Here is a 24,194-nt window from a genome sequence, read left to right as displayed (position 1 = left end):
CGCCTGCCAACGCAGGGGACACGGGTTCGAGCCCTGGTCCGGGAAGATCCCACATGCCGCGGAGCAACTAAGCCCATGCGCCGCAACTACTGAGCCTGCGCTCTAGAGCCTGCGAGCCACAACTACTGAAGCCGCACGCCTAGAGCCCATGCTCCACAACAAGAGAAGCCACCGCAATGAGAAGCCCGCTCACCACAACAAAGGGTAGCCCCCGCTCACTGCAACTAGAGGAAGCCTGCGCGCAGCAACGAAGACACAACACAGCCAAAAATAAATAAATTAAAAAAAAAAAGATCCCATAATTCAAAAACTTTTATCAAGCCTATACTCTGTGTGTTGTCTCTAGGGATATAATCAGCTATAGTTACTGACCCATAGAAGCATGGAGGCTGGTGGTAAAAAGAGATATACACACAGTTAATTATAAAACAATACAATCATGCTGTAACAGAGAGACATGCAAGGTGCTATGAGATATCAGAGGCAGAAGGGACTAACAAGGGCAATCAGATCTGGCCTCCTAAGCAGGCAAGTCCAGGTGGAAGGTGGGTGAGAGGAACAAGCTTTCTGGGTAAAAGGCAGCATGTGTAAAGGGGTAAACAGACAAGTTCAACATGACCAGGGGGCTGGGTGAAGAGGAAAGAAGAAGTGAAGACAACTGCCAAGTCTGTGGCTCAGATGCCTGGATGAATGGTAACATTATGCAAAGCAGAGAATACAGGAGGGAGAGGTAGTCTGATAGGAAAGAAAAAAGTTTTGGCCCGGCTGACCCATCTTTAATGGGTCTCTTACTAATAATGTTGATAACAGTAATAATTGCAATAGCATGGTGCAGGAGCAGCTACAGTTTGCAAAGCATGTGCAAGCACATCCTCTAGTTCTTACAACCACCCTTCACTGTGTCCATTTACAGGGAAATTGAAGCTTAGGGACCACTAGCCCAAAAGCACACACCTTGGTGACAGAATAAGGATTCAAACCCAAGTCTTCTTGATCCAAAGCCTGTACTCCTTATATTACACATCCGTATGAACTTGAGAGATACAGGTGACCCTTTCCAGTAACAACCAAGAGAACAAACAAGTCTTATATAAGTCACCGTGTTGGGCAGAGTCAGGGACAGAAAAAGAATCAGTTGCCAATTCCCATTTAGTTTTCTTGTGCACCATATCCCACATAGAGCAATATCCCACACTCTGGCTGTTTTACTTCAAGCCCTCAGCACCTAATGTGCTACAGCTAACACCATACTTAATGGTGAGAAACTCAAAGATTTTCCCACTAAGATCAGGTACAAGGCAAGGATGTCTCCTCTCACCACTCCTTTTCAACATCATCTGGAAGTTCTTGCTAATGCAATAAGGCAAGAAAAGGAAATAAAAGGAATGGAAGGCTTCCCTGGTGGCAGAGTGGTTAAGAATCTGCCTGCCAATGCAGGGGACACGGATTCGAGCCGTGGTCCGGGAAGATCCCACATGCCATGGAGCAACTGAGCCTGTGCACCACAACTACTGAGCCTGCGCTCTACAGCCCGCGACCCACAACTACTGAGCTCGTGTGCCGCAACTACTGAAGCCCATGCACCTAGAGCCCGTGTTCTGCAACAAGAGAAGCCACCGCAATGAGAAGGCTGCACTCACCACAACTAGAGAAAAACCCGGGTGCAGCAACAAAGACCCAACGCAGCCAAAAAAAAAAAAAATTTTATTAAAAAAAAAGGAATGGAGATTGGGAAGGAAAACATAAAGCTGCCTTTGTTTGCAGATGATATAATCATCTTTGTAGTAGGAAATCCAAATGAATCAACAAAAAAACTCCCCAGAACTAATAATTGATTATAGCAAGGTTGCAGGATACAAGGTTAATACACAAAAGTCAATTGTTTTCCTATATACCAACAATGAACATGTAAAATTTGAAATTAAAAACACAATACTATTTACAGTAAAACTCCAAAAATGAAACACTTAGGTATAAATCTAACAAAATATGTACAAGATATACATGAGGAAAAGTATAAAACTCTGATCAATGAAATTTTAAAAAATTAAATAAATGGTGTGATAGTCCATGTTCATGGATAGGAAAGACTCAATAATGTCAAGAAATCGGTTCCTCCCAACTCGTTCTATAGATTCAACGCAATCCAAATCCAAATCCCAGCAGTTTATTTTATGGATATCAGCAAACTGATTCTAAAGTTTATATGTCAGGCAAAAGATTCAGAATGGCCAACGTAATACTAAAGGAGAACAAAGTCAGAGGACTGACACTACTTGACCCTACAACTTACTATAGCTACAGTAATTAGGACAGTGTAGTACTGACAAAAGAACAGACAATTAGATCAATGGAACTGAATAGAGCACCTGGAGATAGACCCCCATAAATATAGTGAACTGATCTTTGACAAAAGAGCAAAGGCAATACAGTGGAGCAAAGGTAGCTTCTTCAACAAATGGTGCTGAACAACTGGATATCCACATGTAAAAAAAAATGAATGTAGACACAGACCTTACAACTTTCATAAAAATTAACTCAAAATGGATCACAGACCTAAATGTAAAACTCAAAAACTATGGACTCCTAGAAGATAACATAGGAGAAAACCTAGATGACCTCGGGTATGACAGTGACTTATTAACTACAACACCAAAGCCATGATCCATGAAAGAAATAATTGATAAGCTGGATTTCATCAAAATTAGAAACTTCTGCTCTGCAAAAGACAATGTCAAGAGAATGAGAAGACAAGCCACAGACTAGGAGAAATATTTGCAAAAGACACATTTGATAAAAGGCCTGTTACCTAAAATATTAAAAAAAACTCTTAAAACTCAACAATATAAAAAAAAAATACCCTCAAGAACAAGAAAACAAACAGCCCAAGGCAAAGACAAAAAAGGTATAAGAATTGGAAAGAAACAAAACTGTCTTCATTTGCAGATGATATGATTGCTAGACTCTGAAGACTCATTGTTAAGCTTAATAAGAGTTAATAAGTTGTGCAAAAAATCTGATACACAAATATTTCTATATGTCAGCAACAAATACAAAAAATAATTTTTAAAATGTCACAATTTAGAATTGGTTTTAAAAAAATAAAGCACCTCGGAATAAATTTAACAAGAGTTAACAAACCTTTATGGAAGGGACTTCCCTGGTGGTGCAGTGGTTAAGAATCTGCCTGCCAATGCAGGAGACATGGGTTTCGAGCCCTGGTCCAGGAAGATCCCACATGCTGTGGAGCAACTAAGCCCGTGTGCCACTACTATTGAGCCTGCGCTCTAGAGCCTGCAAGCTACAACTACTGAGTCCGTGTGCCACAACTACTGAAGGCTGCGTGCCTGGAGCCCATGCTCCGCAACAAGAGAAGCCACCGCAATGAGAAGCCTGCAAACTGCAACCAAGAGTAGACCCCGCTCGCCACAACTAGAGAAAGCCCGCGCGCAGCAATGAAGACCCAACGCAGCCAAATAAATAAATAAAAAATAAATAAACCTTTCTGGAAAAAATTATAGAACCTTATTGAGAGTCATTTTTAAAGAAACAGTAACACTGAATATCTAGAGAGACAGACACGGTGTTCTTGGATAAGAAAACTCACATGATAAAGTAATCAACGTTCTGCAAATGCATCTTCAGAGTCAATGCAATTCCAATCAATATCCCACCAGGTTGTTTTTTTTTTTTTTAATCATTTATTTATTTATTTATTTTGGGCTGTGCGCGGGCTTTCTCTAGTTGTGGCGAGCGGGGGCTACTCCTCGTTGCGGTGTGCGGGCTTCTCATTGCAGTGGCTTCTCTTGTTGTGGAGCACGGGCTCCAGGCACGCAGGCTTCAGTAGGTGTGGCTTGCAGGCTCTAGAGCGCTGGTTCAGTAGTTGTGGCGCACAGGGTTAGTTGCTCCATGGCATGTGGGATCTTCCCAGACCAGGACTTGAACCCATGTCCCCTCCATCTTTTCCAATTTTTCCTGGAGACATCCGCAGCCTGGACAATATCAACAGACACTCTCTTCCCTCTGGCATCTGGTTTGGTTCAAGGTTGCATTTGGGCAGGTGACAGTGCTGGAGGCTGGGAAGTCCACGATCAAGGTGCCAGCATGGTCACCTCTGGTGAAGGCTCATTTCCTAGTTCATAGCTGGCACTTCTTTCTGTGTCCTCACCTAGCGGAGGGGCTAATGGTCTTTCTGGAGCCTCTCCACCAGGTTTTTTCAGGTGCCTGAAAAGTTGTTCTGTGGAAGAGCAATAGGCCAACGATATTCAAAATACTCCTAAAAAAGAACTAGGTACGGAGACTTGTCTTGTCAGACACCAGGACTTATCCTAATACTGTAGTTAGTAAGGCAATGCTTAGTATTGTGCAAATACCACAGCTGCATACACCCCAAAGTCCAGGAGTGGTTCCATGTACAAATGGAAAACTGAATTATGATAAAGCTGGCATTGCAGATCAGTGAGAAGACAGATTTTTCAATAAATGGTACTAAAACAATTAAAAAAAAAATAAGACACAGATCCCTTTCTCACACCAAAATCACATTTCAGGTATGTTAAAGACTTGAAAATAAAGTCAAGACTCTAAAACTTTCAGATAATAATATAAGAGAATAATGTTATGATTCCAAGTGAGGCAAGGTTTTTTTAAAGAGACAAAAGTATAAACTTAAAGGAAAATAATAAATTCAACTATACTAAAATGAAGAGCATATGTTCAACAGAAGAAACCATAAAGAGTGTCAAGGCAAGCCCAAAACTGAGAGAACACATTTGCAACCCACATAACTGACCAAGGAGCATGGTAGCCAGGATATATATAAAGAACTCTGACAATTAGTGAGAAAAAGACAGAAAATGTAATAGAAAATGGGCCAAAGATTTGAACCAGCACTTCACAGAAGAGCACGAATGACTGATAAACATATGAAAATATGCTGAACTTCATTAATAATCTGGGAAAAGCAAATTAAAATCACGGTGAGAGGGAATTCCCTGGTGGTCCAGTGGTTAGGACTCTGCGCTTTCACTGCCGAGGACCCAGGTTCAATCCCTATTCGGGGAACTAAAATCCTGCAAGCCGTGCAGCACGGCCAAAAAACAAAAAAAAAAAAACCATGGTGAGAAAAGATTTCACATTCACCAGACTGGCAAAAATTAAAAGTCTGACAATGTCTCACCTTGTCAAGGAAGCAGAGGAACCCAAATTCTTATACACTGCTGGTGAAAGTTTGTAAATTACTACAACTACTATGGAAAAACTGGGCATTACCTAGTAAAGTTGAAAAGTACAAATCTTTTGACCCAAACTTTTCACATCTCAAATATACCCTAGAGTTAACTCATTCACAGGCAGACAAAAGTTCACAGCAGCCTTGTTTGTAAAAGCAAAAACCAGAAACACCTTAATGCCCACTGTCAACAGAGTGGGTAAATGAATTCTAGTAACTTCATACTACACAGTTGAGAAAAGATTAAATTATAGCGGCATGTGTCCATATGAATGTGTCTCAGAATACAACCTTGAGCACAGAAAGCTAGCATTAGAAGAATACCTACAGCATTTCATTTATATAATGTTAACAAGCATGATAAATGAAAGAAGCTACTGTTTAGGGATAAAATTATAAAGCAAAGCTAGGAAGTGGAGTAATTTCTGGATAAGCTTACTTAAGAAGGTAAAAAGAATGTGACGGAAGAGTAAAGGGCACACCAGGAATCTCAAAGGTAAACATACTGTTCTTTTTCTTAATCTGGGGGGTAGTAGCTACACGGCGGTTCATTAGCTTGTTACACTATTTACCTTACTTATGTTTCATAAATATTATTTCGTATCTCAATATTAACGAGGACAACAAAGAAACGGACTCTAAACTCATCATCTTTACGAGAAAACTGACCTTCCTTTACTGCTATCTTAGCCTGATGACTGACAGCATCAGCCACTCCGGTGATTAAGCCAGAAACCCAGAAGTCACCCCAAACACCTCCTTTCCTCTTGCTCCTCTCCTGTATTTACCACATTACCAAGTGGGTCCGTCTCCTCACGATTTCTTAAATTTGTCTCCTCCCCTGTCATTTCCACCTCGACTCTTGTCAGAGTCACCGTCTAATGCCTGCACAACTGCAAGAGCTTCCTAACTGGAAACCCTTTCAATGTTTCCTCTAACAGCCAGAGTAATCCTCTCCCTTACTCTGTGTTACCCTTCCAGCCTTCTTCCACTTCCTTGAAGGCGCTACTCCCTTTACTGCCTCAGTTTCTGGGTTTATTGTTCATACTATTTCCTATTTAAAATTCTCTGCCATCATTCCTACCCCCACAAACTTCAGTAGTTCATCTCAGTTCAAGTGTTACTTCCTCAAGGAAAGTGTTCTATGACTCCAACGCAAGATGATTTGATGCCCTCTTATAGGATCTCACAGCATCCTGTAGTTTTCCTTCACAGCAACACATCATAGTTTATCATTATATATCTATGTGATTATTAATGTCTCACTTCCCCTCTAGACTAAATTCCACAAGGGCAAAGGTGGTATCTGTTTTGCTCATCCTAGTATTTCTAACACCCAGCACAGAGCACAGAGCTTGACACATAATAAAACTCAAATTATATTTTTAGAATGAATGCGGGAACTCAGTGGGACCAGAGTCTGGAAAATCACCTTTTCCAATTATGAAATGGATGGATGGTTCTAATATCAAACGGTCCCATGAATCCCGAAGTTTTGTGTCTGTTGTTCTCTCCAACCACCCTCACCAAATGTATTCTATACCCTTCTGTCTTCTCTGCTTCCTGCTGTCCTACCCATCCTTGAAATTCCAGTTCCTCCAGGAACAGTTCCTTGACTCCTGCACTGGAAATGCACTCTCCCTATGGCATATCCTTTGCATTTGAAAAATCTATTTCACTTATTTGGGACTTACTGAGTTGTGAACTTTTTTCTTGTCAAACAGAAGGTTTGAGTTCTATCATGAAACAGTAGGCCTCTGAGACAAAACACTATAGGTGTCTAGATTTTCAGTTCACTGGGGGGAGGGACCTTCTATCGCAGTCATTCATTTGTGTAAGATCTATTTACTGGGTGCTCCTTGTTGTGAGTCAACAAAGCCCCGTGGAACAAGCATGAGCTTTGGAGTAAGACTTGGGTTAGAATTCAGCTCTGTCACTTACCGTATAACTTTGAACAAGGTATATGACCTCTCTCGGCTTCTATTTAGGTATCTGTAAGTATGCTGATAGCTAGAAGGAGTATATAGACTTCTCTTTTACACAAATCTTACTGTACTGTAATAATACTGTAAGTCTCTGGTGCACTTGAGATTAGTGGATCTCAGGGGATGAGGGTAGGGTTTTTGGTACCACCTGTTAGGGGGTGTTTTGTCAATATGAGGAGAAGGGCTGGCCTGTCAATGCCTGAAGGATGCTGCTGGCATTCAGAACACAGGGGCCAGGAAAGCTAAATGTCCTGCAATGCATGGGACAATCATACAGTACAAATTGTTCTGCTCAAAATGGTAAGGAACACACCACTGAGAAGCACTACAGTCAATAATGATACTATTATTGTTCCCCCTTATATTCTCAGAATTTAGCACGGGCCTAGAGTAGAAGGGCAAAAAATGTACGTTAGCCAAACAAAAAAACAAACAGTTATGATATCATTTATGTGCGTTTGAACAAATTGGATTAGAGCCACGTATGTCAAAGGTACAAGCCTAGCCACGTCAACCAGTGCTGTTGTGTCCTGTGCTCAAGGTCCATGACATAGTAGCTTACACATTTGAGTAGATCACATGGTATGCTCTGACAGTTCCTGTCCGGACAATACTGACCTCTTCTGTTAAGCAACCCTTGTTCAGCTACATGGCCCCTTCCATCTGGATGCAGCCTGGCTACACCAGGAACTAGGGCAATGTGGACTGCATGAGAAACAGAACTTTCACCAGCCACCCTGAGGCGAAAATTTCTGACAGATATAGTTTTTATCCCATTCATGAATCCTAGCAACTTGGGTCCACTCCTAGTCCTCTACTTACCTTTTGCAAATCAATGGAAAGTTGCTGAATGAAGGCTTGGAGTTCCTCTTCCTTCTGCTCCAGGGCTGTGATCTTATTTTCTGCACCTGTTTTTGAAGCTGTCACATGATCTCTTTATTGAAAGAAAGCAGACAATGAACAAATTTGGATATCCCACCTAAGACACATTCTTCTACAGGAAAAACACAGATGGTTCTTTACATGTCAGGGCTGCAAACATTAGCCTTGTGAAGATTATCAGTGGAAAAGACTCCTTCACTCTCTCTGAAACAAAAGGCCCAAGAGAAAAATTCCACTCAGATTTAGGCAAGAAATCCTGATCTACCTTTGGCTATTCAATAGCTTAGCAACTCTAAAACATACTAAATTGCTCGGCAGGGTTGGAGTGTCTGAGCCTAGGCAGGTGAAGGGGAATGAGGGTTTGGGGGAGGTAGGGGGGTCCTAAAGCCCTAGGCAGGTAAGGATAAGTCCAGAAGACTGCCAGAATTAAGATCAGAAAGTGCTACAGTGAGCAATGGGGAAAGACAGGTTGGCTGTAACCAGAGCTACACTAACACCGCTACCCATGTGCCCCACAGACCAAGCAAGAACCTCTGCTCTTCCAGCGTTGAGTAGTTTCTCTGAAGTTCTTCTATCTTCTGGCTTAAGTCTGCTGACATCTGGCTGGAGATCATCAACTCCTCCTGGGTGCGACTAAGTTCTCTGGTACGTGCTTCCAATTCTTGCTCCATTTTCCCCAAACTTTCTTCTTTTTTTAAAAGCTGATACAAAGATAGAAAGTTTCACTGGACCACTACTAAGAAATACACTTGTAAAAAAATCTGGACAAGGACTTCCCTGATGGTCCAGTGGTTAAGAATCCTCCTTCCAATGCAGGGGACGCGGTTCGATCCCTGGTCAGGGAAGATCCCACAGGCCACGGGCAACTAAGCCCACATGCCCCAACTACTGAGCCTGCACGTCTCAACTAGAGAGCCTGCGTGCTGCAAACTACAGAGCCCATGCGCTCTGGAGCCTGCGCGCTGCAACTACAGAGCCCACGTGCTCCGGAGCCCACGTGCCACAACTGGAGAGAAGCCCACATGTCACGATGAAGATCCCGCGTGCCGCAACTAAGACCCGACGCAGCCAAAAATAATAAAAATAAAATAAATAAATTAAAAATAAAATCTGGAAAAAAAAAAAAATCTGGGACTTCCCTGGTGGTGCAGTGGTTAAGAATCCACCTGCCAATGCAGGGGACAGGGGTTCGATCCCTGGTCTGGGAAGATCCCACGTGCTGCGGAGCAACTAAGCCCATGTGCCACAACTACTGAGCCTGCGCTCTAGAGCCCACGAGCCACAACTACTGAAGCCCGCACGCCCAGAGCCTATGCTCTGCAACAAGAGAAGCCACCGCAATGAGAAGTCTGCGCACCACAACGAAGAGTAGCCCCCGCTCGCCGCAACTAGAGAAAGCCCGCGCGCAGCAACGAAGACCCAATGCAGCCAAAAATAAATTAATTAATTAGTAAATTAATTAATTACCAAAAATCTGGACCAATAAGGCAAGCTTTCATAACATTTTTGTGAGCTTAGAAGGGGTCTCATATGCCCAGTAGTTTAAAAAGAAAAAGGAAATACATTCCAAACAGAACTTTCCCACTTTAACAAACTGAAAAACATACAAATATGATTAATATCAAAGACAACTAAGGTATGCTTATCAGCAGTTAGAGAGTGATGACTAGCAAGATCAGCGTAACTAATCATCTATTCAGGATTTAGCTTCTAAAACAAAAACGCGTACCATGTGCTTTACTTTACTTAGTTCCTGCTGCTGGAACCCCTCTAATTCATCCATTTCATCTCTTCTTTGGAAAAGATTCAAACTCTGGTTCTTCATTTCCTGTAACTGAGCTGTCAGAAACCTTTTATCCTATGCAAAAGAAAATATCAGCTCAGGCAACTAGGACATTAGACATCTGTATTATATAAGCAGAATTCTTAATAAAGGAAAATCTGAAGATAATTTCTTGTCAGTAGCAATAATACATTGATAATGGGAAGCTTTACGGTAATTATTTACAAAATTATCTATAAATTCTTTAAGTTAGAAATAAATATGTTTTAAATGATAGTTGTGAAAAGGGGAACAAGAGCAACAATTACTTAATACTTGAAAAGTGCTTAAGTTTAATTAGCAATTCCAGATATCCATTTTACATGTCTATCTCAATGACATACTGAACTGGCTGAATAACATGAATAACTGGAACAAGACTGAATGCTCTTAAAAAATTAGATGCATTTGAGTAGAACTAATATTGGTTAGTAAGTTCAGATAGCAAGTCAACAAAAATTAGACATGACTGGTGTCAGGAGGTTACAATTTACTAAATAATAGCTTCCCGAGATGGATTCTCTTCAGGACAAACCCTGTTGTCACAGTTTCCAATTCTTGATTAAAAAGAAATTAAAACGGGGGGGAGGGGTGGTGGGACTGGGAGATTGGGATTGACACATATACACTAATATGTATAAAATGGATAACTAATAAGGACCTGCTGTATAAAAAATAAATTTAAAAAACATTTTTAAAAAAAGAACTTGCTGTATAAAAAAATTAAATTAAATTAAAAAAAAAAAAAAGAAATTGAAACAGTCTAAAAATAACACTTCCAAAAATCACAGTGGCTTAAAAGACCTACATAGATGCCTCATTACTCTTTCCTGGTCTAAAATATTTCCCAACCCCTCCTGCGGTAGGGCGGGGGGATGGAGAGAAAAGCTCTTAGTGAACTGAAGTAGATTTTATTTAGTTCAGTCCTATACGGATTCCCCCTTTACCGTAATTTTAAAAGATGAAAAAGTAGTCCAATGAGAATTCAACTGCTACAATCTTAAGAGTTTCTTTCAAGACAAGAAAACTTTAACCTAACCCATACCCTTCATATTTAAGAAGACCATAATTAACACCATGTTTAGATATATTTTTTTTAAGCACAAGTTTCTTCGGGACATAGCTTGACTTTTCTGTAATTCTTTCCTACGTAAATACGTTAAGGCATTCTGATAGCTTGGGTAATCAGATTTCTACAGAACACACAAAGAAAATCGCTGGTTTAACTTGGTGTTTCATCCCAAGAATGGGGCAATAATAAAACTCATCTGTTTAATAAAATTAACAGTAAATATATTTTACAACTGAATATATCAATCTAAGAAATAATTTTCTGGACTTCCCTGGCGGTCCAGCAGTTAGGACTCTGTGCTCCCAATGCAGGGGGCACGGGTTCGATCCCTGGTTGGGGAACTAAGATCCTGCATGCCACATGGTGTGGCAAAAAAAAAAAAAGAAAAAGAAAAGAAATAATTTTCTACCATAAAGAGTAACTTAGGAGTACTCAATGAAAACAAGGAATGAATTAGGAAGCAGCACATAATGTGGGCTGAGCAAATTGACTATTGATTATTTTAAATTAAAATGTGTTTCTAATTGTAGGTGTGAAATTTAATCTTCCTGTTCATGTCTGGGAGCCAGGAATACATTACATAAGGCACCTACACAGTGTTACACAAGCTATGGTGCTGGAATAATCAATTCTCCTCATCTGTGTCTAGCTAAGAGGTTCTCTTATCTACTCAATGCTGAGCCTTTAGAAATGCCCTCCTTCCCCACTGCATCCTCAAAAAGTATTCCTAATGTTACCATTGTGTCAATCAGAGCCCCAGCAGGAAAGGGACTCAAAGTAGATATTCTGCAGACAGTCTAATAAAGGGACTTTTCAAAGCTGTGGGTGGGGTAAGAAAACCCAAAAGAGATGATGTGCTAGTAACAGTTGGGTATAAAGGGGCAAAGGGATAAATAGGTTATAAGAAACACAGAAAGAGAAACTCTATCAGAGGGTGAACCAAAGGTCCAGCTGAAGCTGTGACCTTTGGCCATGGGATGCAACCAAACTGAAGGGATCTCACATGGAGATGGCTGGGGGAATAAACTTCCCGACCACGCTCTTCCACACATAGTTGTTTTTGTGTTCCCCACTGGCATACTTAATTAGAAGCCAGAGGGCAATGGAGCCCTGCTGATGCATTCCCTATCAGTCTTCAGATACACAGAGAAAGGTAGGAGAGGGGGTGGAGAGTGTATCTGGAGGGGCAAACAAAAGATATCCAGTACACCCACCAAGAAAAAGGAAGACATGAGCTTTCTAAGTCAGTGTCTAATCACCCAGTGCCCTGCTTCCAAGAGGTGGTATAGCCATCAGTGTACTAGGTACTGGAGAAAGCATTTTCCAAGCCCCAGAGAAGAGGCCAACATTCACAATGAGACAGAAACAAAGATGAACTAACCTTTTCAAGCTGATCCATTTTTTCTGACCATTCCTAAAACAAAACAATAAAAAAGTACAGTTTCCAGGGTAGAGTATCAATAATATCAAGATCTTAAGAAAACAAAATAACCCTCTCCACCCAAAGCAACCAATCAACCAAACAAAACAGCAAATATAAAGAAAGCCAAGAGTCCTAAAAGGAAAAGAAAATGAACTTTATATAAAATTCTAAAGCACATACATAAGCCTGCAAATTTCTACTAAGCAGACCACCCAAACAAGGCTGTATCTGATGTTCTGATGCAGCTTTCAGCTTATTCCTGAGTATTTTTCTATGAGTACTATTATTATTTCTTGGGAGTGGGTAGCTGGGACCAGCTGTGTTGGTAATTCCACAACTGCTATATAAAAATTAATTTACTGAAAAACAGGCGGGGGGCAGGGGTTGTCTTCAGCAGCCCCCGATCATTATTTTCCTTCTCATTTTCACTTTACCAATATCTTTTACGCCATCTGATAAAAGTTAAAGGAGAAGGGATTATGCCCCTTATTCACCAATCACAGAAGAGGGGAAAAATAACCACTGGCACAAAAGGCTACATCCCAGCTGCCTACAGTCAGAGTCCACCGATTTTAGATTCTCTCTTCATTTATGTACATTCATATCTCAGTTATTCACTAATTATTGGCGAATGATGTTTTTTTCCTGGCTAGTAAATGTCTGACATGACTAATACACACTGTAAAACAAGTCAACCAACCACCCCACCTACTGCAGATGAAATAATGTATTTTCTTAAAATGAAATATAATAAATTGACCCTGTCTTAATAAATCAGAATTATCATTACAGTATTTTAATGCTTATCTTAAATTTAAAATGCCATTGAACAAAATATACTTTATAATTATTGTAACAGCCAGTAATAGTATTAGTTTCTTATTGTCATTCATTCAGCATCATTCAGTGGATGGTTCTACTGAGATTACAGAAGTTCCTCTCAGTCTAGTTGGCTGAGGATGAAGAAACTTGGGACAGAGGTTGTAACAACTATGTACTCCATGGATAATCACTAGCTTGATAGCATCTTCTCCACTATAAAGGCAAGTGTTTTGGGACTAGGCTTTCAGACAGGTTTTTGGAGGACAGAGACCTTTTTCCTTATCTTGGGGCTCACCACCAGATTACGAACACACTACTTTCCTCTCCATTTTAAAAAGTTATACAGTTTGGAAAATGATACTCTCACATTATGGACACACTTCATGATTATAACTGTAAAGTTCCTTAATAATTTCCCACCCTAAGGCCAAATGAAATCTCAAAGAACTTATATAGCATTCCTTTTCTCCTGGGTTGTAAATATCTTCTACCAGGTTTATGGCATGATTTTTGAAATCATGTCACTAAGTGAAATCTTTCCACCAGCCTTGGGCAGTGCCACATATAAAATACCTGGTCCTTTCTGGCTAATGCCAAAGCCAGTCCTTCTGCCATTTTGGCTCTGTTGGCTTGGAATGTCTCATTCTGCTCTTGAAATTTCCGCATGGAAGCTGTTAACAAAGAGGCTCTATTTGAGATATGGAGATATTTCAGAAACAGCATGTCAAATAGCCCATGTGATTACTTTACAACTGTCACCTAACAAAAAAGGCCAAGGTCACAGAGTGGATTATGAGACTGGGAAAAACCTGACCCATCTTGACTTTCCCAGAATCTTTTGCCCTTAGTAACAGACCACAGTTTTGTTTTAGCTTGTTTCCAATTGTTCTTGGTTTTTGTCAAGTATATACATTTAGGAAGATGCCAAAGGGTAACTTTTTAAATGATACAGTGATAGAACACTGAGTTAGGTAGGTTGCCGGAAAACACCAATGCTATTGCTAAGTGATGGCTACTACTACTTTATCAGAATTACAACAAAAAGTCAAAAAAAGCAAAACAAAAAACCCCTTTCTTCCACTTTATTTTGCTTAAAAAATTTTTTTTAGTATATATCAACAAAAAATAACTTTCTACTTCTGTTAGCATCTTTTTTTGGATTGAACCCAAAGGAGAACATATGATTTAGGGTAAACTAAACAAAATGTATGTTCTATTGTTAGAGGAGTGATGACAGATAGAGATTTCCCCCAGTTATTGAACAAAGCAGCAATGAAGCTATGGCTAGAACCAAAGTTTCTTAATGTAGGCCCAAGGACCAGGCACTTGATTTTACTAAAACCTAAGGGCAGCCAATAAACCAGTCAACTGGATGAGATACATAATAACCTTCTCCTAAGAAGCATGCCCATAAGGCAACATAAGGATGAATTGTATGCTTATAACTATCAGATAAATGTTATATCAACTTGATTAAGAAGTACACTACTTATAAAATAAAGATTTGGGCTATGAAGAAGGACAAACTTAACCATACGCTATTGTTTCATTTCAAAAAACTAAACCCTGGAAAGATTGAAAAAAGCAGGAAAAAAAATACGTACAATCCTGGTGTTTTTCTAATGCAATTTCAAGCTTCTCTTTTATCTTCTGCAAATTTCGGACCTGTTCAGCATAGTCTTGGATGAGGAGGGTGACGCACATACCAGGAATGGACAAACATCAGGAAAGGAAGTTAATTAAACAAAAAGAAATGAATGAAAATGATGATGATTTTCTCACCCTGAAAACCATTCCTGTTAAGGAAAGCTGGGCAGACAGCCTCCCATTAACAATGAACAACACAGGCAAACAGGTATAGTACAAACTACCCACAGTGTAAATGGTGAATACAAACAGGCAGATTTGTTCAGCCTTGAGAGAGAACAAGAACTGGGCCTGGTCTGGTCATCAGAAATGCCCCGCCATGAAAACCACTATTATCTCATTACTTAATTTCCAATCTCAGTTTTCACCTTCCTTTCCAGTCTTAGCAGTAGGACAGATCAAAGGGAATTCACTGAACAGCTCACTTATAGTCCATACAACTGAGTGACAGTGGTTAGGGCAATAGCAAACATCTTACCACAGTATTGCCTTTGCAATAAAAGTAATTAATTCTCTAGAAAAGTCAGCTTCCTTTCTACACAGAACTGAGCTGCCTATGACATATTAAAGGTGAAAGTCAGAATTAATTACCTTGGTAGCCAAAGAAGATAGTATGGTATAGTGGAAAAGTAGACAGGCTTTAGTTCAAATCCCAACTCTGTCAGTCCTTAGCTGAGAGACCTTAAGCAAATTATTGATCCTAAGTATTAGTTTCTTCATTTATGAAATGATGATATTAATTTATCTACCTCAAAGGATGTATTAGATAATAAACTAAATGTTCTATATGCCTTAATTATAAAATAAACTAAGTGCTTTAAGCACGTTGCACACAATGCTCAATAAAGGGTAGCTGATACTGTGGTTGTTGTTATTATTCATACTGAGCCTGTAGGTAAATACCCAGGACATAAGTGGGCTTAATAAATGTTAGTCCTCTTCCCTGTCTCTCCTCTAACATCAGTCAAGCACAAACTATTTAGGCAAGATCCATATTACCTTAGAGCTTTCTCCCCAACACTGAACAAATATAAAGTTACTTCACCTCTGTTACTGATATTACTTACAGGTAGGGGTAACAGGATAATAACAATTGAGTTTAAAGCAGACTGTAGTGGTTTGGATCCGAGCTCTACCACCTACTACCTCTGTGACCTTAATCTCACTAAGTCTTGTTAGGCTAGAGTGAGAACAAAATGAGATAATGGACTATCTAGGAGCTGTGAGTTATACTATGTACCTTTGATAACTACACAAACACAAATATTTCACATACAACTTGGTGAATTTTGTAGTCTGTTGCTTTCATTCCAGTAAAATGGGCATAAGGCCAAGGGACAAAAACAAACACAGAAGCCATTTACCACTTCACAGGCTGAAGTTTTCAAAATGTATCTACTGGCAGAAACCAAAATAAGAACTCACAACTCTATCACAAATATGCCCTGCTCAGGCAAAGAATATAATAGGAGTTGTGTAAATCGTAAACTGCACATAAAAGACATGAGAGTTATAGCTTCTATACAGGTGCTGAAGTTAGAAATACCATTGAAAAGTAGCCCAAAGACCCAGAACGACATTACACAGGTGATATGTATCTGTAGCAAGTGGCAACGTAGCACCAAACCCTGTCTGGTGCTGAAGAATCCAACATCTGTTGGCCATTCCCTAAATATGCTATCTCCTAACCCTCTCCACCTGAAAGCAAGCTAGGCTAATGGGTGAAAGATAGTTAAATCTACATATACTTTTAATACCTTTTATATCCATGGCTAGAAATCTCAGGAGCAGAAAAACGTAAGTTTTGGGTTTTTTTTTAACTTTAAAACTCAGTTTTGAATTTACACTATTCAGTACACTAACAAAAGAAGGGATTAAAGGGGGTACAAGTTGCTCCTTTTTGACTGAGAATATCAAAATATGTCAAAATAACTGTAAGGTTATGCTATTTGGCTTTTTTTATAGGGAAAGCGGGTCAGGCAAGGCAAGTTTCCTTTGTTTGCTTCTTATGAGTTCTTAGACATACCAGAAAGCCTGGCCTCTAATTTCCGTATCTGTTCATTTCTTCTCAAAAGCTGGGATGAAAGATCTTCTCTGGAGCTGCTTCCATCAGATGCCTGTTGAGACAGATAAAAGAGGTTGTATTCATGCCTGGGTTTTTAGCAGCGTGAGACCACGATATTCAATCAGAAAGCAACAACTCTTATTTTAGGTTTGGTTACACTTTAAGTGATAACTGAAAAGCTTCTCTAACTATAAAGTAGAAGCAACACTACCTCCATCTATAATGTTAGGAGATACAAGATGCAAAACAGATAAATTGTGTGTGTGTGTGCGTCTGCGTGCACACACTACTGGAATACACAGTGGTAAACAAATCCATTATGATCATATTACACCAAGTACATAATACAAAAAAATATATTTTCCGATAAAAAAGTAAATCACTTTATTTTTCCAAAGGTAAAATCCTGAGGTAAAGGGAAGAAGGTTCTTTAGCAAGGGATCAAAGGCTGGTTGGTCTGTGATGAAGAATCTATCACTAACATTGATAAACTTTCAGTATCTTCATCTATAAAACAAAGGGATATCAATCTGTAGCTGTAAAATGCATCAAAAACTTTAGCAGATAATATACATTCAGTAAATCACTATATTAATGAGACATCAAATTTTCCCAATAATTTAGATTATCTTAAAACATATGTGCACTACTACTACTTTGGGCACTGCTTACTACTGCTAATAAATAAGTCACTTTATCTTTCTACTTTTGATTATAAAATTTTAAAAATAAAGAAGAGTAAGGAGGGTGGTTTAATGAACACTCTCTCTCTACTTTAACAACTGCTGATTTTTCCCATATTTGCTTCATCAATTTTTATTCTACTATAGTACTTTAAATAGCAGACATTGACATTTCATCCTAAATATTTTGATAAACATTTCTAAAATATAAGGACATTTTCCTTTATAGCCACAATACCATTATTATACCTAACAAAATTAAGAATAATAGTGTCTAATATCCAGTCTTCAGTCTTCCCCATTTACTGCCAAAATGTATTTAAAGGTGGTTGAACAACTCATTTTAAATATTCATTTACCCACTGAGCCACTTACTCGTCCACTATGGAGGGTATAGTTAAAAGGGAGTCTCAGGAGGCGGAAGGCCCAGGTTCAAGTCCCATCTTCACCACTTACAAACTACAAGAACTTGGACCAATTACTTAACTTCTCTGTGCACTGGTTTTGTCCCATGTAAAATGTGATAACAAACATAACCTACGTCACAAAGCTGTGATAAGGATTAAATAAATCAATACTTGTCAGGTCTTGAAAACACAGCCTGGCACGTAATTAGCTTTAATACGTGTCATCTGTTAGTAGTACAAGTTATGATTATTACTGTCAGTGAGACATCAATTCTTAGCACTGTGCTAAGCACTGGGAACAGTGGTGAAACGGAGTCCCAATCTAAAACAGCAGCAGCTGCAGCAACTACGAATTACGAAGTGCTTATTAAGAGCCAGGCACTATACTAAGTGTTTTATATACTATGCAGAAAAGAGTTAACATCCCAGGCCTGAGACTGCTATCCTTGGCAAGGCCTGCTTGTAAGGCAAGCCCTTGGCTGGCCTGTGAGAACTTAGATTTTACAAGGGTTCTCACCATTCCTGATAAGAATGGCTCACTGTACCTAAACTAATTGTGCCAAAAATATGGTTTATGCTGAACACCTGTTTTCGTTCTGGGAGTCTGGAATTTTGGTAAATGCTAGGCAGAGGGTGCCTATATGACTAGCCTCCAGTAAAATTCCTGGGCACTGAGTCTCTAATGAGCTTCCTTGATAGACAACATTTTATCCTGTGTTGTCACAATTCCTTGCTGAGGGAAATAAGTGTGCCCTATGCAACTCCACTGGGAGAGGACTCTTGGAAGCCTGTGCCTGGTTTCCTCCAGACTTTGTTCATGCACCTTTTCCCTTTGCTAATTTTGCTTTGTAGTAAATGTTTTTACTGTGATAAACGATAGCAGTGAGCGAAACTATATGCTGAGTCCTGTGAGTTCTTCTAATGAATAATCGAACCTAGGGGAGAACCTTGCCTGCCCGCCCTGCCCCAACACACATACTTTAATAAAGACAGGTATAGTTCCTATCTCCATTTTATAGATGTGGAAATTAAGGCATAGAAAAGTGACAGAAAATTTGCCCAAGGTCACACAATAACGATGAAAAGAGGAATCAAATCCAGGTCTGCCTCCATAACCTGGCCTGAGTTCCTAACTGTTACTCTACTGCCTCTCATGAAGCTCCCAGTTTAGTGGGAGAGACAAACAAGCAAATCATCAACAACAATGCAGTGTAACAGAGGATATAAGAGACAAGGGACCAAATTCAGCCAGTAGGGATAAAGAGTAGAGGGGGTGAGATGGGCAGGTTGGGTCAAGGGGGCTTCCTGGAAGTAACATGTGAGCCAAGTCTTGAAGGATGCACAAAATTATGTCAGAGGAATTCAGAAGTGAGAGGAGGACACAGGAGAAATTCCAGAGAGAGGAGACAGCATATGCAAACATTTGTAGGCATGATGGAAAGTTGTCCATTCCATAAAGTACATTAAGTTCAATATGGCTGGAGCACAGGGTGTAGGAAAGTAGAATGAGATAAAGGTAGGATGGGTTAGCTGTGACAAGACCACAGGAGTTTACCATTATACTATAATAATGACTTTGCACTTCATCCTGCAGATGATGGGGAAGCCACTGAGGAGTTTTAAGCATGGAGAGACATGAACAGGTCCGCTTTGGGGAGTTATTGGAGCCAGGGGGCCCAGATAGGCTACCACATTTGTCCACAAAAGAAAGACAGCCTGAAATAAAATGGAAGTAAAATGTACTACTAGTAAATGGAGTACAAAGGGTAAGTTTGAGTCAGGAGATGGAAGCCAAAATACTTGCTGACTAATTGGACACCAAGAAGTGAAGAAGCGAAGAGTCTAAAATGTCTCCAAGGTTTCTTGCTGGTGACTTGGGGGACGAAGTGGAAATGTGGAAATGGAGTTAATGAATTCAGTTTTGTTCATGTTAGAATTTGAGATACCAGAGGAAAGGCACCTGGTCGGAGAAATATATGCAATGGGATATAAAGGTCTGGAGATAGGGAGTGAAGATCAGAATGTATACATAAATAAGTTCAAACAGATAACTTTAGAAGTCACACAGCAAAGTATTTCCTGAATTCAGGCCAATCTCCATATCTGGAATACATTCAAGATGAGAGACTTCATTTAGCAAGTCAGCGTGAAGGCAAAGCAAGTACTTCTGCCACAGAACTCAGCATTAAAACTATGTCCTTCAGCCTGGTGATCAAACGTGCATTTATATTTCCTGTTAAATACAGGAGCCAATGATAATTTAGATCTGGTCATCTATTGTTCCACCCCAATAACCTAATAGCTTCTGCCACGTAATCTGACCTGAACAGGTAGTATAAGAAAGGAGGAGGTCGACTCATCTGACCATGGAAACAACTCAAGTATCTATCACTAGTAGAAGACAGAGACAAACTGTGGCCTTTTCAAATGCTGGAATCTTATACAGCAGTAAAAATAAATGAACCATCTATAGTGTACCATTTTTATAAAGTTTGAAAATAAGCAACATTAAACAACAGATTGTTTATGAATATATATGTATCTGGTAGGATATTTTAAAAAGCAAAGGATTGATATACACAAACTTTTGGACAGGTTACCTGAAGGGGCGGAAAGGGAAGGGAACCAAGAAGGAGCAAACAAGTGGCTTTGACGGTACCGATAATGTTCTAGTTCTCTGTATAGGTGACAGATTTAACAAGCATTCATTTTATTTTTATGCCTTATACTTTACATTTACATTACATACATTCTTTTACATATATCAAGCATTATAAATAACTTCTTTTAAGTTATCTAACTTTAAGAGGATCCTGTCATATGCCACCGACCCGATTTTAATCCTAAGGCATGACACTTACCTAACACAGCAGCATCCTCAAATCTTTCCAACTACAAAGGTATTTTACAAATAAGGGACACAATGCAGCCATCAGTGCGATCTTTTCATCAATTTTCCCACTAAAATAGTGCTAATTCCCTGGCTAATTCCACACCAAACTCACAGACCTCGCTAAGCAACCGACTTAGAGTGTATATATGTGCAGACACAAAAAGCCAAGGTATTTTGAGAAACGAAATGTAAAAGAAGATGCACAAGGTATATAGATGGAAAAAGAGTACAAGAGGACAATGTAGAGAATATGCAAAGGGACCGATGAAAAATAAGAAAAAAGAAATAGAAAAGCACCTCAGAGCAAGAAGAATCAGATATAAACTACAAATAATCTTGCAATTTTAAAAGAAAATACTTATTGGAGGGACTTCCCTGGTGGTCCAGTGGCTAAAGACTCCGCGCTCCCAGTGCAGGGGGCCCAGGTTCGATCCCTGGTCAGGGAACTAGATCCCACATGCTGCAACTGAGAGTTCACATGCTGCAACTCAAGATCCTGCATGCTGCAACTAAAGATCCCGCGTGCCGCAACAAAGATCCCGAGGGCCGCAACTAAGACGCAGAGCAGCCAAATAAATACATAAATATCTAAAAATATATATATAAAAAAATAAAACAGCTATTAAAAGATAATAAAAAAAGAAAAAATATTTATTGCAAAGATTCCCTGAAATATTATTTTAAAAATACAATGCGGCTATACCAAACATTAAAAACTAGAGAAGATACTTACAAAGTCATCTCCTGAGTCAGCTCCCATGGAGGCAACCGATTCCTTGCTCACTGATCGTGGGATCCTAGTAGCACCTCCTGGCCTCTGAGCGACAGCAGTCTCTTCTGCAATTTTCTTCTTTAGTTTTGCAAACATTTTGCTGTGTGGCTATCCTGCACTGATGGCCAGGTCTTGAACCCCCTACAACAGTCGTTAGGCCAGCAACCAGGAATTCCGAGACAGGTGCCTAAAAAGTTCCAGATATCCAAACTAGCTGCATTCCCACTGAAATGTGGGCCAAAGGCTTGTGGCAATAGCGTATCTATAAATCAGATGAAAGAGCGCTCTAAGTTAAACACCAGAGAAATTTCACATCTGGGTTGCTTTGTTAAGCTTCAGGTTTCAAGATTAAGTTTCATAAGTTTACATGCACACTTACTAGAACACAATTACTAAACATCTGAAAAGCACTCAGGTGCTACAGATGCATGTACAGATAAGGAAATCCAGTCTCAAGGAGGTGAAGTAATCTGCCGAAGACTGTGTGGCTAAATGCAGCGCTGGCATTTGAACCCAGGACTCTGACTCACAAGTCCTTACTCTTTTTTTTTTTTTAATTACACCACATTGGCTGTGGCATGTAACACATCAAGTAAAATTTTCCACAGCAAACATTAACATAATGCTTCTGAATCCTTCCCCCAATAATATTAAGTTCAACTACAGTTTAGACAAAAACATGTTACTCAATACAGGGAGAAGGTATAATGTTCTAATGTTCCAAGATGGTTTGGAATCAGCTGTTCACTAGAAAATGTTGACAACTTTTTTCCTAAAAACCAGGCAAGCCAGTCAACTGTATTGTATACGTATCCGATATCCTTAAATGTTTCCTGGAAATGCTGTGTGGTTCTCTTTAAGAGTGATTAAAATTACCTCAAGTCAATTTCTTTTTTCACAATGTTTTACATGATATTCAAACATCTTTCCCTCCTAACGTGCATGAAACATTTACATTCTGGGTCCAAACTTAACTTTTGATATTTTGTGGAGGATAGCTAAGCTCCGCTCTAAGATGTACAAATGACTTCTTACCACTTCAGAGCATCCATTTAAGTCTCTACAATTCTTCAAAAGTTTTACCTTCAATGTCTGTAAACCACCTACTCACCTGGCTTATCTACTAGATTTAAAACAGCTTGGAGGTCAAAGCTTTCTGTCCTGCATGAAGACAAAAATAAAATGCATTGAATATTTCCTCTCAAGTGTAAGGCCAAAATGTTGCGGGGTCGGGGCAGGGGGAGTGGAAGAGGAGGGAGGAAGGACTAAGGTGAGGGGGAGAGAAAATCTGTCTCTACCACAATCCTCAGGGGTCTCCCCTCCCTCACCCTGGTCTTTGCATCTGTGATTTGCCTAAGAGCTTCACTTAAAGGCACAAAGAACAGAACCTCTCATTGTAGTAAGTGGCTAAACTCACTTCGCCTTGGGAGCAGTGAGCAAAACAACTTTAACGAGATTAAGGTTTCCCAGGGCCAGTATTTATTTCAGTTGATTCTGACAGTCACACTGTTTACCAGGCCAGACCCCAGAGCCTTGACTCGCACTAAGAAAGTCGCTGAGAAAAAGGATGGCTAAGTTGGGTAAAAGACAGCTTCCTAATGCCCGGGGGCCAGCCACCTGCCACAGCAGTTTGGATCCCACTCAGTCTCCTTCCAGACCCGCCCGTGCGTAGACTGTCAAAGAAGGGAAGGACCAATGTGTCTCCCATTTGACAGCAGGGAAACGGAGACCCAGAGAGGAAGAGTGACTGGTCCAAGGTCGCGCAGGGGGGGAAATTCCGGAACCCCAGGCTTCAGGTTCCCAGGCCGGGGAGCCCGCCTCTGCCCCCACCCTCGTCCTTTCTGCACCCCGGCACTGCCCCCCGCCTTGGGTCTTGGGCAACCCAGTCGGGGCCTCTTTGGGCGCACTCCGAGACCACCGGGAGAAAGAGGGGCCTGCTCGTGTCTCCGGTCCCCGCCCGCGCACCTGCCGCTCTCTGGGCAGCCGGCAGAGCCCCGCCTCCGGGGCCTCTCGTGAGCGCCGGCCCGCGTCACCAGCCCCCACGGCTGGCCTGTGGGCAGAGCAGCGACCCGGAACCGCACTTCCACCGGCGCGCCGGAAGTGGCTGCGCGCGGGGCCGTCCCACCGTGCGCATGCGCCTGAGCGCCGCTTCCCCGGCGGCCGGCGCGAGCTTGGGGGTGGCGGTTGGGCCGGAACCGCTGGAGGGCGCGGGGCTGGGCGCTCTCTGAAGCCGGCCCGCCACGTCAGCAAGCGGCCAAACCCTCGTAGGAGGACTGGGTGGCTGAAGCACTTCTTTCCTTTTTTTTTTTTTTGAAGGGGGCGGTGCGGAGCGGGGGAAGTGGTAGGAGCCTGGTGCAAAGGGGAAAGAACTGATTGCTGCGGTGGTGCCAGCCTGTGGCGTGGAAACCTCAGGCCGTGGCTGCGCTGGCCCAACCCAGACTTTTCACTCCTCTCCTTGCATCCCAGTCTGCACCCTACACGGCCTTGTCCC

At 40.7% G+C, this 24,194-nt stretch overlaps 1 protein-coding gene across 2 annotated transcripts in view; it reads right to left on the bottom strand.

Annotated features, from left to right (window-relative positions):
• Nucleotides 1–23,778, bottom strand: part of GOLGA1 (golgin A1) — a 54,229-nt gene extending 30,451 nt beyond the window's left edge. The window contains exons 1-10 of one of the 2 annotated variants that reach the window (XM_068552734.1): nucleotides 23,669–23,778; nucleotides 22,815–22,864; nucleotides 21,665–21,965; nucleotides 16,910–17,000; nucleotides 14,841–14,915; nucleotides 13,810–13,907; nucleotides 12,373–12,405; nucleotides 9,827–9,955; nucleotides 8,629–8,798; nucleotides 8,038–8,149 (exon numbers count right to left, since the gene is read on the bottom strand). In XM_068552734.1, the coding sequence (XP_068408835.1) occupies nucleotides 8,038–8,149; nucleotides 8,629–8,798; nucleotides 9,827–9,955; nucleotides 12,373–12,405; nucleotides 13,810–13,907; nucleotides 14,841–14,915; nucleotides 16,910–17,000; nucleotides 21,665–21,799 (843 nt within the window). In that variant the 5' untranslated portion in view covers nucleotides 21,800–21,965; nucleotides 22,815–22,864; nucleotides 23,669–23,778. The remainder of the gene's footprint in view (nucleotides 1–8,037; nucleotides 8,150–8,628; nucleotides 8,799–9,826; nucleotides 9,956–12,372; nucleotides 12,406–13,809; nucleotides 13,908–14,840; nucleotides 14,916–16,909; nucleotides 17,001–21,664; nucleotides 21,966–22,814; nucleotides 22,865–23,668) is intronic. The other variant, XM_068552735.1, reaches the window with a different exon arrangement.
• Between the last annotated feature and the right edge of the window lie 416 nt (nucleotides 23,779–24,194).

The sequence above is a fragment of the Eschrichtius robustus genome, chromosome 10 (genome assembly GCF_028021215.1).
Source record: "Eschrichtius robustus isolate mEscRob2 chromosome 10, mEscRob2.pri, whole genome shotgun sequence".
Taxonomy (NCBI): Eukaryota; Metazoa; Chordata; class Mammalia; order Artiodactyla; family Eschrichtiidae; genus Eschrichtius; species Eschrichtius robustus.
This window is presented reverse-complemented; position numbering and strand designations above follow the sequence as displayed.